Raw genomic sequence first — 25,866 nt, forward strand, 5'->3', positions numbered from 1 at the left:
TTAGTTTTCATAGCTTTAGGTCAAACTACAGCACACACGTAGTTATTGTTTCTTACATTACATGTATTATACATGAATGTTTTAACATTCAGCAATCTTCCTCAATACTTGTATAATATTAATAAATAAAAGTATCTGTCTATTGGTCTGTTGTGTGTGATCGTGGACCAGCAGACTGAAATGAAATTTATAAAATTTTAGTTATAGTCTCATCTCAAGACGAAGCGTTTTTTGGGTAAATTTGAGTACACGTTACTTTCAATGTAATCCCCACATGAGGTAAGGAACTTACCCCTAATAGTGATTGGGTTATCGAAACAAGTGAAAATAATAAAGCTGGGAAATGATCGATATTATTGTCAGTTCTCGTAGTCTCTGCCATTAATGGAAAAATTAAGTTAATGTTTAGTTTCAAATTATCCCCAACATGGAAATAAGGAACAACCCCTAGCAGTGGGGGCTATCAAGACATGTAAAATAATTCGCAATAATTATATTAGTGTTAAATCTATAGTTGCCGTGGTCACTGAGATTAATGGTAAAACTTCAATTGCATTCACTATATTTGATTGTGAATTAGCTTGGTCACTATTGGTGGAAATGCCAAGACATGAAAGAATGGCCTAGATAAGTATCAAACACATAGTTTTTGTGGTCGCTGAGATTAATAATAAAACTCAAGTTCATGTTTACTTTCAAGTTATCCTCCAACATGAGGTTAAGGAAAAATCCCATCCAGTGGGGGCTATCACGATATGTAAAATAATTCAAAATGGTTGATATTAGTGTGAAACCCAATGTTTTCTTGGTCGCTGTGATTAATGGTGAAACTCCAATTGCATTCAGTACTTTTAATTGTGGATTAGGGTGGTCACTGGTGTGGGAGTACCAATACATGTACAAATAGCCGATACTAGTGTCAAAAACGTAGTTTCTGTGGTCACTGTGATTAATGGTACAACTCCCGTTCACGTTTACTTTCAAATTTACCTCCCATATGACTTAAGGAACAGCCCTAACAATATAGTTATTGGAACATGTAAAAGAGTTCAATAACGACTGAAATTACCGTCAAATCCTTAGTTTACTTGGACTTTGAGATTAATGGTGAAACTTCAATCGCATTCAGTATATTTTATTGTAGATCAGGGTGGTCACTAGGGCGTGGGAATACCAAGACTTGATAAAGTGGTCGACATTAGTGTGAAATTCATAGTTTTGGGGTCGCTGTTTTCAGTGATGAAACTCCGAACACGTCATCTTATCTTCTAAGTTGTGGGAGCTGGGAGTGATGTCGAGACTTCTAAAATATTTCAAATGTTCGATATTAATGTCAAATCCATACTTTTCGGGGCCACCGAGTATTTACATTTACTTTTATATTTACCCCGTATGAGATAAGGAACATCTACTAACAGAGCAGGTTATCGAGACATCAAAAATGAATGATATTAGTGTAAAATCCATACTTTTCCTGGCATCTCAGATGGGTTATGATACTCCTCCAATCATTGACTTCCAAAGACAACCACACTTGATGGTTATCATTAGAGAACTGTCTAAAAATTGTTTATTGATTATGCTTTGAAAGTAAGGAAGGCGTTAATAATAATGATGAGCTAGATGGTAAAATGTAGAATCACATGCTTGCAGTGTTTGCTTAAATCCATTAGATGTATGCTGGGATCGAACCATAAAACTTATGCACAAAATGTTAACATTCTCTCATGAGACATTGCTTCACTAGAATAATTAATATAGCACCATTAACCAATCTAGGAGTCATGTAGCATTACAAAAGGAAATCGGGTCAAAACGAAAATTCAGAAATGGAAGAATAAGTATAAACTTCCACGCACAGAGCACACTTGAAGCAAACTGTGAATGTACACTCTTTTATCTAACGTGGTTATTTTTGTCGAACAAGTAAGCAAATCGTTTTAGTTCATGTGTGATATTGGATAGGTATGCTTTACGTTTTATCGTCATCATAAATTTCTGTATTACATTTTGCTTCTAAATATTTTCATATATATATATATATATATATATATATATATATATATATATATATATATATATATACTGCTTTATAACTATTTCGAATGTGTTTATAAGTAACGAGATAAATTTTGTTTTTATTTTAGGTTGAATACAAATATAGAAAGACGAATGTATACTACTTTCCTTATCGTTATCGATCTTGTATTCCTTTTTTAAATACTTATATCCGTTTGTAAATACTTATATACATTCTGTTTTACTCACTCATATATCATGTTTAAATACTAGTATATACATTTATTAAATTATCCTTTTTAAATACTTACATATATCCTGTTTTACATACTTATATATCCTACTTAAATACGTATTCATACATATAGGAAAATATATTTTTTTTTACAAAAAATACATATATATGTATAGTTGGGAATAAATGAAAAACAAGACGAGTACGCAATAACTATTAAAAGAGATTACGGACTTTATTAACGACGTAGAAGAAGAAGAAGAAGAAGAACAAGAATACTTACAAAATAAGACCCATGTTCTTTAAATGAAAGTGGGTGATGTAATCGTGGTGGAAGAAGAAGATTTTGACAATCATGAGAGGAAGGAAGAACATAAAGAAGAAGACGGTGATGAAAGGAAGAAGAAAGGAACATAAGGAAGAGGAAGACGTGAAAATTAATAACGAAGTAAAATTATCAACAAATAATTTTACCTAGGTAAATACCGAAGAAAGAGATGCATTTAATGAAACTGAAATAACAGAAGAAGAAATTATGAACATTGAACAAGAAGAAGAAAAGAAGAAGAAGAAGAAAGAGATACAGTTAATGGAATTGAAGCAGCAGAGGAAGAAGCTGTAGAAGATGATGATTAGGAAGAGAAAGATAAAGAACTATTAGAAATATTTTAAAATGGAGGTAATAGAATGATAAAACAAGAAGAGGAAAAGGAAGCATCCGCTTATCTTACAAAATTAAACAAATGGATAACAGAAGATGAAACAGAAGAAGAAGACGTGCACGAATGGTCAAATGATGATTATATGCTAAATCTTACGTTTTCTTAGATAATGCAAGAGGCTTACAATGAGGAAGAGAAGAATACAGAAGAAGAAGAGTTTTAAGAAAATTAATTACAAAATTGGCTGTAAATTTTATTGATTAGAAATATTGTCTGAAAAAGTTTCATGAAGTGAAAGTCTAACAATTCTTCATTTGTTCAACAATGTTTGTGAAACTCTAATGTATTCTACCTTCGTAATTCACCTCTCATATCACAAAATCCCATTTCTTAAGTTTAAAACTCGTAAGAAGAAGTTTTCTCATTGCTTTACTAAATTTCTTGATTTACATACTTGCAACGTATATAAGTAATTAGAGATAATATTAAGTACCTACTGTAAATTTTTGAGTACTCAAAATTCCAGTTTATGTAACTTATGGAAACAAATACTGAAGATTTTCTGGATATGAACATTTATTTTTTCATATGTTCATTCAGAAGATAAAGTGAAAAGTAACTAAAAAGCAAGGTAGATGTTACTACAATAAAATAATTAAAACATAGAAAGGTGCGCTATAAGCGCTACGTTCTAAAAGCAAGTAACTACATTTTAATTTTAAAATAAACATAAATATATATATTGTGTCATATTTTGTCATATATATATTCTCTATTAGATAGTTATTATTTCTAATATATTTTTCATACCTAATAATGTTAGTTTTGCAATGCAAAATATCTGCTTTAAGATACTGATTAAACAAAACTTCAAAATTTGAGTTATATTTTAAGAGTGTTAAACTAAATATAACTAAAGCATTTCTTCTTATTCTCTGTTACGAAAATAATTCTCATATGGACTTTTTGTAGTTATATCATTATATGCGCAGGCCTATATGTGAAAAAAAAAAACAAAGGAATATTCTGTTTTCGAAATAATTAATAAATTCAAAAAGGTTTCTTTTCGCGTTCTTGTTATATTTTAATCAACGAGATGGGATGTTTGTACTTTACGAACTCGATCACTGTTTCCTCAACTTTACACACATACAAACCCACACGCTTAGACAAAGGGAAAAAGACTGAGAGAAATAATGCAATTTTTTTGCCAACTCGAAATATTAGAAAATTTTCCGATTCTCGAATGGTAATTGGAAAATAATAATTTGTTCCTGTCTAACTTTCCTCTACAGGAAATCAAATTTATGGATCAATGTGAGTTAAATATATTGGAAAACTAACACCTAACATCACTATACATAATGTTTGAAATTGTCGGTTTTATGGAAAATTTTCCAATTGTTTCTATGTGGTAATGAAAATGTTCCAATCTATGGAAATTCCTTCACTTGTTTCTACAGATCAGTAAAACCTTCTGATTCACAAAATGTTTAACTTCTTACTTCCAAATGAAAATTTTCCAACTCATAGAATATTTTTCAATTTTTACAATCACAACAGAAGGTTCTTCCATTCATAAAAATGTGTTTCGCTCGTTCCTATATAGTACTGGGATTTTCTGATCTATAAAAATTTTCAAATTGTCTAAATGATCTTCCACTTATCAACATATCCATACATGAATTCAATCAGTTTTATGGTTAATGAGTATTTGTTACTTGATCATTTTGCGGAAAATTTTCTGGAATGGATATCACGCGCAAAGCAAATAGCAATATATAGTTAAGATCTAATTAATTTTCTAAAATAATTTGGCTACAACAAAATTTTTAATAGGAATATATACATTTCGTCTAATTAGATCTTAAATGGAGTGCATATTCAGAAAAAAAGCAGTGAACAAAACGTTGTGCTTATGATGGGAGCACTACACATTGAAATTATGGTACTCAGAAGTCTTGGAAGATTGCTGAATAAAAGTGGTTGAACTTACGTGTTGATAAGTGTATTGCAGAGTCATCTGTCATGTTAAAAGAGTAAGATATGCTCAAGATGTACTCTTTGTATCTCGATTTGTTTGAAAAAAATGCATATCAGATTTGTTGTGGTATAACGTCTGAAGAAACAGCAAAAGACATTGAATTTTGAATCAAAGGAAGAGCTGCTGAGTCGGTGATATTTCGACATTAGTGTATAGTTATGGAACTAAAATTACTTCTATTACCACTCGTGTTCAATATCTCTACCTCTGATTTTACACTTTTTTATGTCAGAACTGTGAATGACTTGTGTTAGTGGACCTTTGCTCTAGATGCAAATCATTATTCCAGATAGTTGCCTGTTTTCGTGAATACAATAAATTACGTATTTTCATAGAAGATTGAGACTTTCTCATTCCACAATGATCACTTTATCAGTTCTATGAAAGGATCACCATTTTCAGCAATATTATACTTTCAATTTCATAGTGAGCAGCAGAATAATATATTTATAAAAGACTTTCTTAGGCCATTAAATTCTTGATAATGGAATTTGGTTACTGTTGGTAGGTATGGAATGAGGCCACGGGCTGATAACGTTTTGAGATAATGGCACATACTCATATTAGTAGGTTGCTAGGGAACAGGGTCTATACTGTGTAAACAGTTAGTTTATGTAATGTAAATATATTAAAAATTTATTGATGTGAATCTTAGTATGTTCCCTTAGTATGTGGATATGTAGGTAATGGATACGTTTGTTTATTATTTGAAAATACTACAGTATAGTGAAATGCAAGTGTGATGTGGATGTAATACGGCAACAAATGGATTTTGTGAATTGGAATTAATAGTCTTTATAGTTGAGTATAAATATTAGTCTGTCCAACAGTATTAGCTTACAGGCATTTGGAAATGATTTAGGCAAATATATCTATGTATAATATAAAGGTGTAGATTAAGTTTAAGAGAACCTAACCTAACTTTAGTGTTCAAAATTGGCGCAGTCGATTTCGAACAACGCTTTCTAACTCAGATATTATGGCATCTTTTTCGTCTTCAGAGCAAGATCAGAGACAGGATGTTTTGGAGAGCAACTCAGAAATCACGTACAGCAAATGGGCGCATCGCTTTAAATTTCATTCTATGAAACAGAAAGAGAACCAAAATGTCATGCAGTTTGCAACAGAGCTCCAGAACGCTGTTTCCGCGTGTGCATTGGAAAAATATCAAGAGCTTGCATTATGTAATCAATTGATTTGTGGTTTATCAAGCAACCGAATCCGAAGTATACTACTTTGTAAGGACAATTTAACGTTTCAGGAAGCAGTACAAATGGCTTGTGATTTGGAGCATTCTAATGCGCAAGTTTTGTTTAAGCAAATTCAGAATAATCAACAGGGGGTAACAACTGTTTGTCAACGGTGTTCTCAAGTAAATAAAAATCAAAGAAGGAAGTGTCCATGCAGAAGGTGCAACGAATTTCATGCTTTCCGTAACTGTCCTGCGTATGGAAAACAATGTTTTTCATGCCACAGAAATAATCATTTCGCATACGCCTGCAGACACAAAAATATTCTGAATAGAGCACAGCAGATACAACAGTTTCCAACAAACATAGCGCAAGGGAGTAACGACAGTACTGGTCAAGCAAATGTTACAGACAACAATTCTAAAATCTCTTTAGAACAATTCTAAAATAGTTTGGCTTGTGGCCACATTTTTATCATATTTTTAATAGTTTATCCTGATAACGATATATTAAATATCACCAAAATTTTATAATTTTCAAAAAAATGTTCCAGGTTTCTAGAGGTTGACATCTGTGTAATGTTTGGTTTCGCGAGCATTACAGTTTGAGTGGTAGCCAAGTTTTTGACATATTATTCACATTTTTCTTGATATAGATATATTAAATATTTTAATAAATTTTGGGAAATATGTGGCGCCTTCGGAGCTTGATATTTGTGTAAACATTGGAATCGGGGGCTACTGTAGTTACAATTGTGGGGAAAAATTATCATATTTTATAATTCCGTGATAAAGATATATTAATATCATGATAATTTTATGATTTTCGGCAAATGCGTCTGTCTGGTGGAGATTGATAAGTGCTTAGAGTTTGGTGTTGTTGGCCATTCCACTTCTCCCTAGTACAAATTGGTATTTCTGTAGAGTGTGGATCGGTGGTCGTTGCACTTTAAGTTTATTTCGAAATTTTAATAATAATTTGTTAGATTTTCGTGATAAAATCAGACTACATATCAAAATGCTTTAACGATTTTCGTCAAATATGTTGAGCTCAAAGATGTTGATCTTTGGGTAAACTCTAGTGTCGTTGAACTTTACAGTTTCCGTTTTTCCCAATTTTATCACATTTATTTGAGCTCTTAATGGTGAAGATATATTAAATATCACGATATCTTTATGATTTTCAGCAAATATGATGGACTCGTATTGTTTGAAATTTGTAAAGAGTGACGTTTCAGTTGCCTCTATACTTTCCCTGGTATCCATTGTTTTCTATTTTTGATACGTTTTCGTCCTAAAATTATATTAAATATCATAATATTTTGAATTTTTGAAATACATGCTAGCTGTCCTGTTAGAGATTGATATTTGTGTAGACTTTTTGTCAGTTTTCATTAGATTTTCAGTGGTGACAATATTGAAATAATTATTTGATAGCTTTTGGTGATGAAGATGCATTAAATGTCAAGATACTTTTATGATTTTCGGCAAACATGTGAGGGTCGTATAGGCGAATATTTGTGTAAAGTTTGATGTAACTAGACATTTTAACTTTCCAAATGTTTGTCACATTTTAGATATATTTTGTATTAAACTATATTAAATATCATGAAATATTTATGATCTTGAATAAACATGTCGCGATCCTTTAGGTTGATATTAGTTTAGAGTTTGGTATCGGTGACCAGTAGTGTTTGAGTAGTGGCCAAATTTTTTTCATATTTTTGACAGAATTTCGTGATAAAGATATATGAAATATCACGATGTTTTAATGAGTTTTAGTAAATATGTCGGCTTTATGGAAGACGATATTTCTATTTTGTTTGCCGATGGTGGTCATTATAATTTTGATGGTAGCCAAATTTTTATCACATTTTAAATAAATTTTCGGGATAAAGGCATATTAAATATATCTTTGATTTCTAGTAAATATGTAACAAAATTTAGACATGGGTAGTTTAGGTAGATTTTTGTGTCGAGGTTGCTGTCGGTGACAAATATAATTTAGATGGTAATCAAATTCTTTTTTCATAATGCTGATAGTTTACCGTGATAACGAAAAATTAAATATCACGATATTTAATTTTTAATAAATATGTCTCTTAATAAATTAAATATCTCTTTTTTGATTTTTAATAAATATGTCGGCGCCCTTAGAGTTGATATTTATGTCAAGTTTGTTAAATTGGCATTGTAGTTTGGCTGGTGGCCAATTTTTTTAATCATGTCGTTGATGGTTTACGTGATAAAGATATAATAAATATCATGATATATTCATGGCTCTTTGGCAAATGTGTCTACATTGTAGATTTTGATACTTCTTTAGAGTTTGGCCTCGGTGGCCATTACAATTTTTTGTGGTGACCAAATGTTTTTCATATGTTGCATAATTTTTGGTGATAAATATATTAAATATCCCAACATTTTCTATGATTTTCGGCAAATACTTTGGGCTAGTATAGGTTGATATTTGTGTATAGCTTTTTGTCCGTGTTCATTACACAATGGGTGGTAGCCAAATATTATCTTTGTTTTTTTATATTTTTCGCGATAAATATATATTAAATATCACGATATTTTTTTTTTATTTTCGGTAAAAGTTTGGCGACCCTCAATGTTAATATTAATTTGTGGTTGGTGTCGGTGACCACTATAGTTTCCGTGGTCGCCAAATGTTTATCATATTTTTTTTCGTAATAATAAAGTATTAATTATCCCGACATTTTTATGATTTTAGTAAATACCTCGTTGTTCTTAATGTTGATATATGTGTAGATTTTTGTCTGTCTCATTATAGTTTTTGTTGTTTTTCATGGTCAGGGATATATCGTCCCTTTCCGGCATTAACGCAGTAAGCGACATTTTTTTCGAAATTGACTTTTTTGCAGTTTTTGGCTCAGAATTTTAAGGCACATCGAATGGTCTAATCGCCAGGTTTCTATCTTTAACCGTTGCCGAGATAGCTATGTCGCTTACACGGGTGTAATTATATTTGCTGGAGGCAAAAATGTCGTAAGTAACACTCAGTCGTTTGTATTTACTGCATAAATGTTTCCGATGAAACGAAGAAACTGACTTGTAGTCTAGATTGTTTCAAACTCCAAATTATTTTCGTGCTTGGAGCAAATAAATGTGGTATGATCATGATTATTACAATATTTCATGGCAAAAGTGTAGTAAGCGACAGATTGAAGTTGGTTCTGAGTCGCTTGAAACAATTTTGGTGTAATGATATCAATGATTTCCAGTATTTGTTGCAGTTCTATTTACCTGCTAAGAAGAAATACTTTTCCTTACAGCAATTTTGCTATGTTAAAAATATACGTAAGAGGCTCTCAGCCTCACTTCTGAAGTAAACGGTAATATTGTTATAGCTACTTACTGCTATTTTACTTGCAATAACAGTGCGTAACGTCGTATAATTCATTTTAAGGTTTCATATTTCGGTGCAGGAGTTCTTTAGCGAAAACTTTCGAAGCTGCACAAGCGTCCAATTTACACGACTTCAGAGCGCCTATTGGGAAAAAATAGTGTGTTGCGAGCAAGTAAGAGGGAAGGAGCTAAGAGGTTCTACGCTTGGCGTTTAATACATTTTTCCCAGTAGACTGCAAGTGACAATTATATTGACCATGCAAGAGGAAAACAATGGTAAGGTTTGAAGCAACTTTTAGCAAGTTTTCACAATTATTGTTTCCGTTCCCTTTACTGTATGGTTTCAGATATCAATTTTTTAACATCATTTCACTAAATAGTAGGCTAAAATCAATAATTTCGTTTTCATTTATAATAAATATAATAATTTCAAAACTTGTCAACAAAATAGGAACAGAAATTACATAGTGAGCCTGGTGTGTATTAAATACTCGGTGTTATTTTAATGGTTTCAGGGAGAATGGTAAAATTATTGTACATATGCGTCCTTTTCAACAATAGGTGGGGGAAAGCAAATTTATGTTTACTTAACCTTAGCACAAAACGCTTCTGCGAGTTGAATTAAAATCCTAAACAACAAACTATTCGCAGACAGTACATGCAACGGCGTTGTGTGAATATAAGCCTAACGATGGTAATTGTTCTCGGGCAGAAAAGAAGACTTAGGTGTAAATAGGTGTAGCTTAGATGTAAATAGCGGGCCTAGGGGGCATAATCTTTACCTAAACCAAAGTCTAGAAAATCCTTAGAAAAATCAAAATTCATGAAAATAATTATGATTTTTTTACATTAATTTTTACCAGTTGCATCCACTTCCACAAATATTTGCATTGAAGTCAGAAATATACATTTAAACTGAGATTTTGTTTTTCCTATTGAGTAAGTTTATATTAAGAACTATTAGAAATTATTTATTCATTGTTTTACAGTTAACTTTAGTATGTCAATTATGCAAGGACCCCTTTGATGGAGCGTTCCATAACCCCACATGACCGTATCCATCCTAGACTTTCCTGCTAGGATCGATACGCCTGTGATCTGCGGGGAACTACTTTCAACATAAATGGCTTAATACTCACCGTAGTAGACTGAAGATTTTTTTAAAGAATATGAATGAGTCTTAGAAGTTTAAACTTTGCCTTTAAAACGTTGAGAAGATCGTTGAAATGCCGGTATCAAAGTTTCGTGAACATATTTTTCAGTATTTAATAAACTTCCTGTGTACAACTGGATAAAAGTCAAGGTAAAATATAAACAATCACAAAAAAGTGTGTTCTAAACATTCTATCAATTAAATGGAAATGTGCAGAACAATATCCCGGTTTCACACAGTGAAAATAACGTAGGACTTCAATAATTCATTTTTTTAGGATGCCTCTATGTGTGCATGTATTTTATGTTTGTCCACTTAATATCTTCGAAAATTCTTATTTCAGCGCAGCTTTTTGCATTAGGTAACACTATTCAGCTTACGGGATGATGAAAGAGTCGTTAAAATTCAGTAAACATGTTATATAAAATATCCCTGTTGTTGACAAGTTATTAGGAATGATTATTTTATACACTAAGACTAAACGATCACTACATTAGGGACACTTATCTAATAGTGTGTTCATTCTGGGTAATCAAAGCATTTAAACGCTTATGAATAGATTCCTCAAGGTATACTCCTTGTATTCTGCAGGTTCAGTCCAAACCATCTATGATGCAGCAGTTCCTGCAAGTGGTGCATATTTGGACAATGTGCAGCACATTGCACAGAACATCACAGCATGTTCCATACATGCTTAATAGGGTTAAGTCTGGCAATTTTAGATATTAGAGTAGTATTGAAAACTCATTTTCATGTTCCTCTAACCATTATGTAAAAATGCAGCCCGATGACACCTTCCGTTTTTCTGCTCTCTTGGACTTGGAGGTATGGGGCACGAAAAGTTTAATCGAGTAAGAAATACTTGTGCATCACTTCCCAGACCCAGACAATAAACAGCACCGCCACCGTCCCTTTGAATTATCATGTTGCAACCCGGAGACGTATACTCATGCTGTTTCCAACAATATCATCGACATGGTTTAGTGAAAACCGGGACTTACCACTTCAGATAACCTTCTTTCATTGATCCATAGTCCAATGATCCCTTTGCTTTTGTTCATGTCAGCCGTGTGTTATTTCTGTGTTATTGTAATAATGTTGGTCTACGGCTATGTTACCCTAACCGATGTAAGGTATGTCACATGGTCATTGTTGAAATTTGTTGTAGGATTTATTGGCCCACATTGTACTGGTGCGTCAATTCCTCCCTTGACATACGCCTGTGGTGAGATACAATAGTGCTATTCGTTGTTCATTTTCTGCCCACCGCACGTACCTGATCCAAGTGTGATCGCTTGGCGGATGACTGACCGTCATGAGCACTGTTGGTAAAATCTTGACACTAGCGTTTGAACATCCCACAAGTACGACTGTCTCAGGTGTACTGGCAGCAGTTATTTGTGCCCCAACAGTTTTCGCTAGTCAAAATTTACTCACATAATTTTGTTTGCCCATAACGGGCATCAGCTGCATTCTACTATGTTCGGTAGCCGTGAGCGTCTTCTATGTTACATGCTCATGACGTGGAAGTTACGTGTTATTGATATTTGATGGCGGTTATTCCTATTGTAATGATCGTTCTGTGCATATAAAATCTAGCTGTTAAGAAAGGTTCTTTTAGTAACTAATTAGCAATGTCACTTAGTTGTGACCTTTAGGAAACTAAGGGTCAGGCCGGAGAAGAATAGAGGGCAAGGATGTGGAAAGCCAGCGGCTCTGGCCTTACAGAAGTGCCGTCCCGGCATTCGCCTGTTAAGACTGAAAAATATCACGGAGATCTTCAGTTTGGATGACTGGCTAGCACAAGGTTCGTGCTCACGTTCGACCTATCCAATGCTGTTTGGCAGGCAGGCAAGTAGCCCTTATCCGTCCGGCCAGGTAACGAATTGCCAATGTTAATTATATAAAAATTAAACCGATTTCAAAGAGCGTGATAAAAATAGCAGACTAATATTTTCCTAAAGCTTCGACTTACACTATCACGTGCTAATAATTATAGCTGACCTTTTAGGTCAATGGAAATCAAAGCTACCTAATTTATTTAATGGATGTAAGATTTCTGCCAACTTCAAAAGTCAGATTTATTTAGTAGGCAGAAGGTACTACTAGTCAAAGCTTTTAAAACTATTACTTTGCACTCCACAAAAAATATTACTTTTATCACATTTTAGGTCGGTTCTTTTTTCTTTCTTTTTTTTTTTTTTTTTTTTTTTGCTATTTTCTGGTTTTAGTTTTCACGCGGGAGGAAGATTTTAAATCTACACCAAACAGCAAGTTGAAAAACAAGTCATGAAGCCGAGGGTACCAAACGGGACATATTCCAATATAGTTAATTGTTTGAAGAGTGAGATCATGAAAATTGGGGCTGAAGAAAGGAAGGAAAACCCAACCAAGCATCAGAAGAGAGCAGCAGTGGAAAATACCCTAAACCCGGATGAGAAGAAGGCTAAAGAAGGGAAGGAAAACCCAAACAAGCATCAGAAGAAAGTAGCTGTAGAAGATACCCTAGAAACCGGATGTTAACAAGGCTGAAGAAGGAATGGAAAATCCAAACAAGCATAAGAAGAAAGTAGCAGTGGAAGATAACCTAAAGTCGGACGAGAAGAAGGCTGAAGAAGAGACGAAAATCCAAACCAGCTTCAGAAGAGAGTATCAGTGGAAGATACCCTATACCCGGATGAGAAGAAGGGAAGAAAAACCCAAACAAGAATCAGAAGAGAGTAACAGTAGAAGATACCCTAAATCTGGATGAGAAGAAGGCTGAAGAAGAGAAGAAAAACCCAAACAACTATTAGGAGACAGTAGCAGTGGAGGAGATTTTAAACCACAATGAGGAAAAGAATGAAGAAGGGAAGAAAAACCCAAACAAGCTTCAGGAGACAGTAGCAGTGGAAGAGACACTAAACCAGGATGAGGAGAAGACTGAAGAAGGGAAGAAAAACCCAAACAAACATCAGGAGACAGCAGTAGAGGAAGAGACCCTAAACCCGAATGAAGAGAGAACATTAGAAAAGAATTGAGAAAGAGATTAACATTATTTCGCTGAGAAACAGAACTTCACAAAAAGAACAAATTTGGGACTGAGCTATTTAGACTATTTCTCTGACGATGATATCATATTTAACCAGGCTTGTCCTTCCTAAAACTCAATAGAATGGTTGGACAAAACACCAAGCTCATCAGATGAATATACCTAGGTATATTATATGTTAAGAGAAAAAGGGTTTCATTAAATTCAGCTGGATAGTCGAATTCAGGTGATGGTTGCAATGAGGAAACGGAGGAAGATTGTAAGAAGAAAGATTACTTTTACACTAGAAAAGAACATCGTAGGGGAAAAGGGATTGAGAATCAAAAAGAAAATTATTCAAAAAGAGAGAAAAAAGATTAAAGCAAAGTGGCCAAGCTTACAACAGAAACAGGCAAGAAAGAATGGAGAAGAAACAAATACCGTACAACCAAACAAATGCAAGTCTTGCCCAAATAAATGTTCTGATATTACGGAAGAGAGGCGCCAATGCTTATTTAGACACTTTTGGTCTTTAAAACCGAATGATCAAAGGAATTGGATCTTAAGAGCAACCAGACAAGTTCCAGTGAAAAGGAGGAGGATTCATGGTGAGAGCCCACGGGCATCATCTTTTCAGTATTTTATTGACGAAGGTGAAGGCTATAGAAGAGTTTGTCTTCAATTCTTGCTCTCAACGTTACATACCTCACAAAGGTTTGTGAATTATACTGTTACACAATCCACTGAAGGCTCAGCAAAACCTGATGGTCGAGGACGCCACTCAGTTCGTCCCAATGCGACATCCGAGCGAGATGTGAAGCTCGTTGTTGAATTAATTCAAAGACTTCCTGTAGTGTCTTCCCACTATTGTAGAAATAAAACAACACGATTATATCTTCCCGAGGATCTCAAAATCGTCACTTATCTCTATACGATTTGCTCACGTGGAATGAACGAAGAAGGAAATATTCCTGTGAGTGAAAGAGTTTTTCGTTATATATTTAACTCAAAATTCAACCTTGGGTTTCATAGACACAAAAAGGACAAGTGCCAGAAATGCATCGCCTTTACCAACAAGACAGACGTAATCCAAGAAGAGAAGGCTGATTACACCCAACATATTGAAGATGAAGAAGCTTGTTTCAAAAAACAGCAGAGTTTGAGTGGTAGTCAGGAAGAAACACTTGTCGCGAGTTTCGATTTGCAGAAAGTTTTGAGCGTACCTCATGGCGATTCCATGCTTATGTACTACAGACAAAGTATTCCGTATACAATCTCTCGATATATGAATCAAAAAGCAGAACAATTATGTATGGGGTGAGAGCGAAGGTAAACGAGGTTAGAATGAAATCGCTTCTACCCTTTCGAGATATATAGATGTAGTGGACGAACGAGGTACTGTTTCAACTGTAATCTTGTATTGCGATAACTGTGCAGGTCAATACAAAAATAGAAATATTTTGGCCATGTTGAAATATGAACTTGAAAAATTCAAAACTTACAACGAATCCATATCAATAAGTTGGTACCAGGTCACACATATATGCCTGTGTACAGTGTGCATAGTCAAATTGAGAAAGCATCTCATAATCAAAAAAATTGAAAGTCCATCCGAGTGGATTACCGTCATGAGAATGGCAAAAACAAAGCAACATCCATGAATTATGGAAGCATGGTTCTTTTAGGAATCGGTCAACTTTGGCAGCCCAAATCTTCAGTACTAAGAAACATGAGTGAGAGGAACCTTTCTTGCTGTCAAAAATGAGAGTTGTGCAATATTCTAAGCTTTAATAAATTAAAAACAACGCTAAAAAATAAATGAGAAAACTAAATAATGGTGTCAGTTATTATTAACTTAACTATTCAGAAGATTAGATTAATTTTTACATATAAAGGAGAGGTAAGCCAAAGCATTTTTCTTGCCAAATTTATTTTAAGCAGCATTATTTCAAGAAGTGTTCAGTATTTTACCGATCAGTATACAATTAACTTTCTTCAATTAACGAATCAGCAATTTATTACCATTTATTTTTCCCCTAAATGTCGCTTAACGCAATCTTACTATGACACCGTGTGCCTTAATGCATTAGTACATTTGAATGAATGTCGTTTGAAGCATTGATTTGTTAGAAATTTTGTAAGCAAAAATGAATTAAGCGCCAAAATAAGTGAATATTTTTAAGTTATTATATACGTCACTGTCCTATTTAACGGAGCTTGTTTAATTATATTAGCTGTATTTTTCTTACGAACATAGTCCAGAAAACAAAAAAGTTATTCAGGAAAAACCATCAAAATTTCAGTTTTTCGGCTCTCCTGTAAACTTTTCAAAATGTCGCTTACTGCATTAATGCCGGAAAGGGACGATATGTTGGTCAGTAAATTAGATACACCTCTGTTACCCTGAATTTTGGGTTTGAATGTCGATCAATGGACATTTAATTTATTGGTACATCCCAGTTTCTCTCAAGACCGGCAAGCAAAAGCAGGCTTACAATGACAGTTAGTTTAGAAGCATGGATTTCCTACGATGCAATTTTCTTCTTGTTCAATAAGTTCACCCTCTAAATTTGTATTCAATATTGTCTTGTCGAATTGGAAAGGAGTAAGAAATATATCAATTGTACATTTCGGTGGCAAAGCTAATAATAAGAATCACATATTTTTGCATTTGTAAAGTTCTGAGCGAAAGTTGGTATTTGTGTATGAAATATTTATTTTGTGCAACTGCATTCCTCAATGGAATCAGAAATTTAATGTTGTGTAGTCATACCTGTCAGTTCCATTACTTGATTTATCTTCATAATAATAACGTCCGTTGCTAGAATTTGAATCAATGTCTTGTGTCTCGTCTTCTGGATAAGTACAATCATCTTAACTATCGCTCAGTAATAGTTTGTCCATTATCTTCTTCTCTGTAAGTCCACTCATATTTTTAGATAAATACTGCGAAAGTTATGCGTATTAAGAATTATGAGACACACAGGAGAAACGCTTGACATTTCTTTTGATAGGAAAGCTGATTGTTCTTCTTCGTCTTTCTCCTCCTCTTCTTCAATATTCTACTGTAGAAAGACCGTTATATAACATTCGACATACTGTGTCAAATACGTGGAAATCTTGCATGTATACATCTTTTGATATGCCATAGAAAGGAGGCGTGAAATGGACCCTCACATTCTAAACCTGTAGTATATGAAGAAAACAAACTCTATCCTCACCCCCTCTTAATATCATAGGAAAATGAGTGCGGGCTATAATTGACAAAATACTTCTATATCATAAGTAATCATTATGTAAGAGTAAAATGTAATTAAGTTGCGGAAGAAGAGAATAGAAGTTTGACCCCATAATGTATATAAGACTTCGCACACGTGGCAAAGATTTCAACACATATTGTGATTCATTTACTTTCTAAAATTAAATTCTTTGATATAATATATATTGCATATAGAGAAACTGGCCCTAGGAATACAACTTGCAATTTCATGTTATCTTCTAATCTGCAAATTATAAAATTCATAAACATCTTGACCCCTTTAGAGTTACCAGAATTTAATAAATAAATACATTAATTATATAATATTAGGAAGCTAGTAGTTCCAAATTTTATCAAAGGTACACATGAAGAATTACAGTGTGTAATACTTACTTTACAAATATTTGTTCTTCCTGTAGTTGGTAAAAGGCATATATGGATGTCTTGGGAGTAATATTTAAGTTTGCCCTTACAGTCGACGAATGGTCTCACTGTCATATTACCCTTTTGTAAAATGGTTGCATCCTTGTACTCATTTAAACGACCCCATCCAACAACTGTGCATATTGTTCCTTAAAAATACAGTAATTATTGCTTTAAAATGCAAACCATTGAATCACCTGAGACCACAAATTGAAATGAATATGCATTAGAGAAACTTGATATGAAGTCTTTTTCAGTGATAGAATATGAATCGTTTGCACCTCTTTTATAATTTTGTTCATAATGTAAATTAATATCTTAATAACCCATAGTGAAACGCAAATCGCTACAGAATGACGCACAAACGCAAATCGCTGACAGGAGGTGGTACAATAATGTATAATATTGAGATTGTGTTTCACTAGTTGCTAATAGTGGTTCCGATGAACATTCAGTCATTTCTTTCAACATATCTTGTGTTATCAAAGACGCTCATAATATATTCGTGTGAAACGTCTGTGGTGAAATAGCAAAAAGAAGGGCAGTTTCTCAAGCGTGTGAGTTTTAACAACTATTTCCGCATGATAACCATTGCTAAATTTTAAGCAGACTAGATAGGAACATATCATGAATTTTATTTCTCTGTAGAAACAAGTGAAAGTAATTTGTAATTTTCGTAGATCGGAAAATTCTCATTGCGATGAATAAACAAGTGGATAAACTTTCCATAAGACGGACAATTTTGGGTATTATAAATAGTAATGCTAGATGGAAAATTTTCCACTACATTTAACTCCACATTGAGCTAAAAAACTCAATTTATTTAGAGGTACGTTAGATAGCAATAAATTATAATTCTTCAATAACCTTTCGGGCAACAAAAAATTTTCTAATATTTTAATTTCGGAAGTCAAGATTTACATAGTGTTTCTGTCTCTCTCTCTCACACACAAACACACACACTCACTCTGTACGTGTGTGCGTGTGTGTAAAATGCAGGGAACATACGTCCAGTTCGTAGAGAATAAATATCCCATTCCAATATTTAAAATGTAAAAAGAAATCGTCTCTTTCAGCAGCGAGGCTATATTAGACATTACTAACTGCTTAACGTGGAATCCGAGCTACATTAACTCCCGCCGGGAATCGAAGCAAGTCTCCCATGCCAAAGGCGCGTATCCTAACCGCATAGCAACGAATGAGCTTGCAGAAAGAGAGAGAGAAACACTTCGTAATTTCTTACTTTTTAACTGAAAATGTTAGAAAATTTTCCGGTTTCCGAAAGCTAATTGGAAAATTATAATTTATTGCTGACTAACTTTCCTCTGGAGAAATTCAATTTTGTAGCTCATTGTGCAGATAAATATAGTGGAAAATTTCCACCTAACAGCACTATATATCATATCCCCTCTTATGAAAACCTTTATCCACTTGTTTCTACATTGTAATGGAAATTTTCCGATCTATGAAAACTCATTTCACTTGTTGGGGCCGCGGTGGCTCAGTGGTAGAGCGCTCAACTCTGGTGCTTGGGGTCCCGGGTTCGATCCCCGCCCTAGCCAAGTGAACTTTGCGGTGGACAAACACCGTGTGCGTGTGTTTTCTCGACGCTCTCCCGTTTCCTCCCACTGTCTTCATTCCACCATTTCATTCATTACTCATCATCACCGTCTCCTTTAGCCTAACCGGCATAAACGTGGGACGTAAAACTCAAAGATTTGATTTCATTTTTTTTCAATTCACTTGTTTCTACAGAGCAATAAAACGTTCCGTTTCAGAAAAACTTCTTTTACTTTTTGTTTCAAATTGATAAAAGTTTTCCATAGAAGATAGAAAATATTCGATTCATGGTAAATTGTTTCGCTTGTTCCTACATAATACTGAAAATTGTCTGAGCCATGAGAGTTTTCTATTCTTTAAACGATCTTTTAATTCTTAACATTTCTATACATGAATTCTATCACTTTTATGATTACTGAATAATTGTTATTTGGTTACTGATATTTTTAGAGCATAAAATTTTCCGGAGAATTATAGCATAAAGTTTTCCGAAATCGAAAATTTTCCGCGGAAAATTTTCCATGTAACATCACTAGTCATGACTATAATTCAGCGTAGTCGCAAACATGAAAGGTATCTGACTAGTTGCTCGGAGTTAACTAAAACGTTCTTGTCAACTGAGACTATTTGACGCAATCTTTTACAATTTAATTGTGAAATCTAATTAATCCCAATTTATAAAATTTGAAACAACACAAGAACACTCTGTTCATATTAAGGCCCAGTTCGTTATACTACATTATTGAGTTATCGTGTTCGGAACATGAATTTTTCCCATGCAATGGAAAGGAAAAACAGTCAATCGAAAGTCTATTTTCTTATTGTTATAATAAAGAGATCACTTTACCTTCTAACGAGATGTTATGAAAAAGGGTATGGTTCACAAGGTCTGGAAAATTGATTTCATTCCTCAGTATTTTCTCTCTTCTTTAACCTCTTGGTGAACTTGATATTCAGATGCGAACAGGTGTCTATAATTCTCAATTTATTGCAACCAATATTTTATTAATGTAGAAAATGTTACATATATTGTGAATGTGAATAAATAATCGTCCACATTTTTTACAATGATATTCTTACTATAATCGTTCGCTCTGAGACAGTTAATGACTAGAAATATAAAAAAACACTCTCTTTCATAATTTCTCTCGTATTTTAAACGAAAAATCATTCCGCAGAAGAAATCCTTGTGTCTCGCATCGCGATTCTGTTTGCAATCATACTAGTAGGTGTTCCATTTTCACGTATATTATCTAAGACATTCACTTGAGTAGAACAATTCTGCCAATAAAATTTTACACGGAATTATAGCATTTTGAATGTATGGAACAAATAATATAAGTTCTAGACCGATTACCAGTATTTACGTAAAATAATGTACAATATTTAAGTGGAGTATATAATATGTTCATTTTTACATTAGATAAATTTGCCACACATGTTTGAAATTAATATACACTTTAAAGTATTTAAGCAAATCCTTCAGACGTCTTACTCTTAGTATTTCGAATCTCTAATCTACACAACGGCTGGTTAGTATTACTTTAAAATTAAAATTCTCGTTCTAATTCGAATTTTAGTCGCAGTGTAAGTAATAGTTAACGTGCAGTAAATTTCAATGGAGAAGCGCAGACTCATTATTAATGTTGGGCGAATTTCTACTCACTTCAATTCTACATTTTAAATGTATGATTGAAGTAAAATAATAAGCAGTAGTTTTCAAAATAATAGATACATCCGGAGTTTGAAGAGAGCCAAATACGTAAGTTAGCAAACGGTAGGGCAGCAATCACATTGCTTTAGTAATAGTGCTGATATTTCACTGCATACACTTTTACTACGTGACGAGTAGTAGCACTAGAATGTGAGGTTAGCTGAAACGGTGATAGTATAAAATAAGTTGTTTCTCTCATTTCAAAGGGTTAAATTTAGTGATGCGATTGTGATAAAGTTAACAAGTGCATTTGGTGAAAGTCGAAGTGAAAAGTTTGATGGCGTATAAAACTAATGGCAAAGTAAAATCATTGTAGAAAAGAGAGATTAGAATAAATCAGCAGTTTCATGTTACGCTCGGCATTAAAGTGAAATTTCACTCAGAATCATTGTAGTGCCGTGATGCAGGATCTTAAGGAGCACCTCCCGTGCCCATGACAAGAAAGTATTGTTCTAATGAAACGGCTGTAAGGGACACTATGATTTAGTTCAATTCTGATTGTGGCTCGAATATGGCCGCTGATGTTCAGACAATTTTATATTGTCGAATGATTCCTGATATTCCTAACTTAGAACCACAAACCCTGTTAATTTGTTGCAAACACCTTAATAAGCGTATTATCCACAGATTCTTCCAACAATTATGAAACATTATGAAAGCTCGTTGACTCTATAGACTACAGTAACTTTTCTCTGTTTTACAGTGTGCTAGTGTTAACGTTTTGATATTCGTCTGTGTGAGACGTAGTAACCCATATTCATCCTACAGTCTAGATTTTGTTTCTTGGTAATGAGGCTTTACTAGGATACTAAGACACCCTTTTATATAGCCGGAGATGTTTCGTTGTGTTTCAATGAACATCATGCCTATTCAACATAAACTAATTCCTTGATAAAATATAATTCAACATCTGCGGTCATTTAGCAAATGTGAATATTAAGCAATGACCGTCTCACTCTTCTCTCACGCAGTTGAGTGATGCACTGCACAAGAATAGTGTAATATAACATTTGCTATCATTTACCACCATGTTGCGGTGTAGCTGTTGTGACACCAAAGATTTCCCAATGCAATATTCAATTAGCAATTTTATTATTTTCAGTAGTTATTATAATGTTGATGAACACACAAACATTAGGGATTTTCAACAGTTTTCGAAAATCAATCGGCTAAGTGGTTAAAGCATCTATTTTATGGGGCAAAATATGTCATCTTTCTTTTCTTTTAGAATTTTTAGTCAATGCAATCATGTGCTGGATCGTGGTTTTATTGAAAATGTATGCAATACTCATAAAGTGTAATATATTTAACGTTTTTGACTGTGTAAAACCGTTTTTGCTAGATTCAGCCTAATAAGCAGCTCGAACTCTCTGTAGTTCACCTTCCCAAATCCCACTTATGTGCAGATCTCCGTTTAAATTTACTAAATTTCAACGTTTAAGGCAAGAATATTGCGTTTCTTATATGTATGTATAAAATGGATGTATTGTTAAGCCTAGGGTTTATTTTGTTTTTATTTTCCCCTCTTATTATTATTATTATAAAAGATAGGGAATTCGGTACATTCATTATCAACATTTTCGATGATTTATACTTTGGGCAAAATAATCCAGAACTTACCACGAGTAGTTGAATGCACTTCGAGTTCCACCTACGTTTAGTTCCGCGCTCCCGTCCTGTTTAGTTTTCAGCCATGGACTTACATGCTAGCTTCCTCAATTACTTTCTCTACTTTCTACATGGCGTCGTCTTTATTTCGATCCTAATGTTGGAGTTTCCATGTTAGAAATCAAGGTACAACGCATGAACCCGTCGTGACTTGCCGGCCTACACACGGATTGAGACGCTAGGGTCATCAAACGCACCATTCGCCTTACTACTTCCGTATTGCATTTAAACGCAGTTATGTCCGGGCAGTTACAATGATCGCTAGTGCACCAATTCAAGATGCAGGAGACATTTCAATGGGGCGCAAAAACCTTCTTATTGAAAAAAATAAGATCAGGAGGGACAAGAAAAAACTTTGCGAACCTATACAAGAAATTAACGACATATCCAGCAAATATGATAGAGGAGTCTTCTTCGATGGAAGAAATTACGAGATCCTAACCCAAGCGAAAGGAAGGAAAACATTGGTGTCGACGGCAAATCGAAGAAGAACCCTCAATGATAGGGTATAACCAGGTTCAACATAGTTGAGCCACATCATGGCGAAGTCTGGTAGTGGATAATTCATCGCCGCGTTTTTGTACGAATTTCTGGATGGAAACAGAACTGATCTGTCCACGTTAGTAATAACTGTCTGTAATCGTACACCAATAAACAATGGAAGATTTAAAGGGTCTCATTATTATTTTAAAAAACTATATCGAGATCTTCAATTGACCGTGTGCCTTTTTCACGCAAATGAAGTGCCGCTTCGTTATTTAAGACAATTCGGCTGGTGAGCATCGGGTCCAAAAGCTATTTCGTAACCCATCCAAAGAGTTCGACAAGACCGAAAAAACGTCCTTGGTAAATACCAGGCAAAAAATGTTGAGTGGTTGGATGAATTCGCAAAAGTTGAAAACGTCAGTGCGGACCAACAATATTTACTAGAAATGTGCAAATTAATTCAAACAAGGATGTAGATTCTCCAACTTGGCGAAAGAGAAGCCAGGCCTAGTGGTCCAGTCACGTTTATTAAAATAGTTCGAATTCGTTATTAATTCCCCTACCTTCCTCGGATCTCATTCTAAGGTAATTCAAGGTATGTTCCTAATATTTCCATGGTCTTCCCGAAAACACTATTATTCATTAATATGTAAAACTTCTCGAAATCATTCTCAGCTCTCATTCTTATATTACTAGTCACTAATACGTATTTTTTTATCGAACAAGATTGTTTGGGCTCTAATATTTTATGAATCTGTTTTCAATCTCATCGCATGTGACGTATACAGTTTTAAATGTCTGTAGTGAATGACGTACTTTTCTTTGTTATAAAGTATGGTTAATAATTCTGATTGTTATGGTCTTAGTGGGCACAGGTTTTCTGGAGCTTATTTTAGAACTGGGTGCTTATTATGTAGATCCTTCGGATATTATAAATCAAATTCCAATATATAACCTATATAAGAAATATCTGGAATATTCCTTATATCTATGTAATTTTTAACAAGCTTAAAAGTTTTATACGGCACATTGTTACTCACAGTCCAACCGTATAGATTATTTGCGTCTAAATAAGCCAGATATTTGGTTTATTTTTTTTCTTATAGTATTACATCTATTTTTGTTCTCGTTTACACATGTTTTACTACATTGTGAGATTTCACGTTTTATATTTTTATCTATCATTAATATTTTTCATAATCTATCAATATTCCTACATTAATTTTGTCATCTTTAATATTGAATCCCACGATAAGCCAGGAGCAGGAAAACACCAAGCAGGACCTAAACCATAACTACACATACATCCCTTAAATTTTCAAACACATCTACTAATATTAACATATGTGTTGTTATAAAGTTCGGTGCATTATGCAAGGTTTTAATAATGAATTATTTCTAATCCATTTTCGCAATATTCATATTATTGATCACTTGGATGAGTTTGGGTAAACATATTCAAGGACATTTCTACGGTGGTAGTTCCATTTCTTCTAAACTATCAATTAAGTCAACATAGCCTCACGGATACACACCTTTTGAATTATGAAATCTAACATACCATTGGGAAAGTATTTTGCTGTTTCTCTATTTTGTTCTTTTATAGGGTGTATAAGGTGTGCTCATTCTGATAAACTCTTTGACATATACCTAAATGAATCCAGTAATGCTAAAGGGATCAAAATCTTCATATTAACCCTCAATTCTTTCGGATACGTTTATATATTTTTCCTCGTTATTTACAATTAGTTTTATCTCATTCGTATCGTAAGCAAGGTCTTTAACAATCAGATTAACATCGTAACTATTTAAGCTTTAAACACATATTGGAATTAAATTAGGATATTCTAAGTTGAAATGACAGTAGTTGTGAGCTGCACCGCTAAGCTGCACCTTTAAACTACACCTCTAAGCAACAATGATCCCTTACCGTTGTTTTATTTTTATTTATTTTATACAAATATTATCTTAACTCATATTTCCACTCGTCTATTTTGTTGCTCGTATCATATTTATCTCTATAGAATAGTATCGTCTTTTTTAATGTTTTTTTGTTTCACAATTGCCTATATTACATCACTTAGTCTTCTCTCACATATATGAAAAGTATGTGAGGGGCTATATATTGTTGTTCTTCATCAGTTAGAATATCCATTTCAACTTGGTGATTGTAAATTTTCTTTATTTCTATTGCTTCTTCTTGTAACATTTTAACAAATACTTTCACATCATCTAGACCAATATTAGTAACAGGACTTCTATAGTCTCCATTCCGGTACATAATGTGGTAACAGAACCTCATTGAGACATGCATTCCGCATTCTACTATTTAGAACAATCAAGTTCTATTTACACGTTACCTATTAAACATTCAAAATCAGCATATATTGCAAATGGAGCTGCTAACGATCGATTACTGTTTATCAGAAACTCTAGTTGATGGTCATATCATTTCTGAACTTTTATTCTAAGAGCCTCATATGTTTCGCAACTGAACACATATTTGTCTAACTGCTTCTCAATTCTAAACTGATTTGATAAATACCTATCCTAAAAGTGCACGTTCTTCTTATGTTTGTGGAGCGCGGTGGCTCATTGCCAGAAGGTTCGCCGCTGGTGCTTGCGGTCACTGTTTCGATCCCACCTCGCGCCGTTGAACTTTGTGGTAAAAGAACACCGTGCTCGTGGGTTTTCTCGAAGTTCTCTCGTTTACTTGGCAAGAAGGATTATCTTCTCATCTTTTATATATAACATATTAACCCTCGAGAAGTCGCGCTGAAAAAGTAACGAGAGTTGTCGCGCGCGGTCAAAAGGACCGCAGGAACATAATGTGTTGCAAATATCGTTTTAAACATTTTTCTTGTATTTTTATTTATTTATTTTATTTATTTTCCGATTAAGAGGGAATAACATTTTTACTATGACGTGTATTCTGATTGGTCGTTCTAGCTGGACTATGGTTTTACCCCTTCTTTCAGGACAAGAGTTTTTGTGCCGCAAGCTGTTACATACTTACATTCCTATTTTTGAAGTGAATCACATACACTTAGTTTGTAAACGGACAGACAGATG

The 25,866-nt window shown here is 33.8% G+C and overlaps 1 protein-coding gene across 1 annotated transcript in view; it reads right to left on the bottom strand.

The window, feature by feature from the left end:
• Positions 1-25,866, bottom strand: part of LOC145683352 (trypsin-2-like) — a 275,021-nt gene that overhangs the window by 5,834 nt on the left and 243,321 nt on the right. Inside the window, exon 5 of the mRNA XM_081754690.1 lies at positions 17,337-17,515. Within this exon, the coding sequence (XP_081610816.1) occupies positions 17,337-17,515 (179 nt within the window). The remainder of the gene's footprint in view (positions 1-17,336; positions 17,516-25,866) is intronic.

This window comes from Thermobia domestica, chromosome 4, assembly GCF_964235325.1.
Source record: "Thermobia domestica chromosome 4, izTheDome1.hap1.1, whole genome shotgun sequence".
Taxonomy (NCBI): domain Eukaryota; kingdom Metazoa; phylum Arthropoda; class Insecta; order Zygentoma; family Lepismatidae; genus Thermobia; species Thermobia domestica.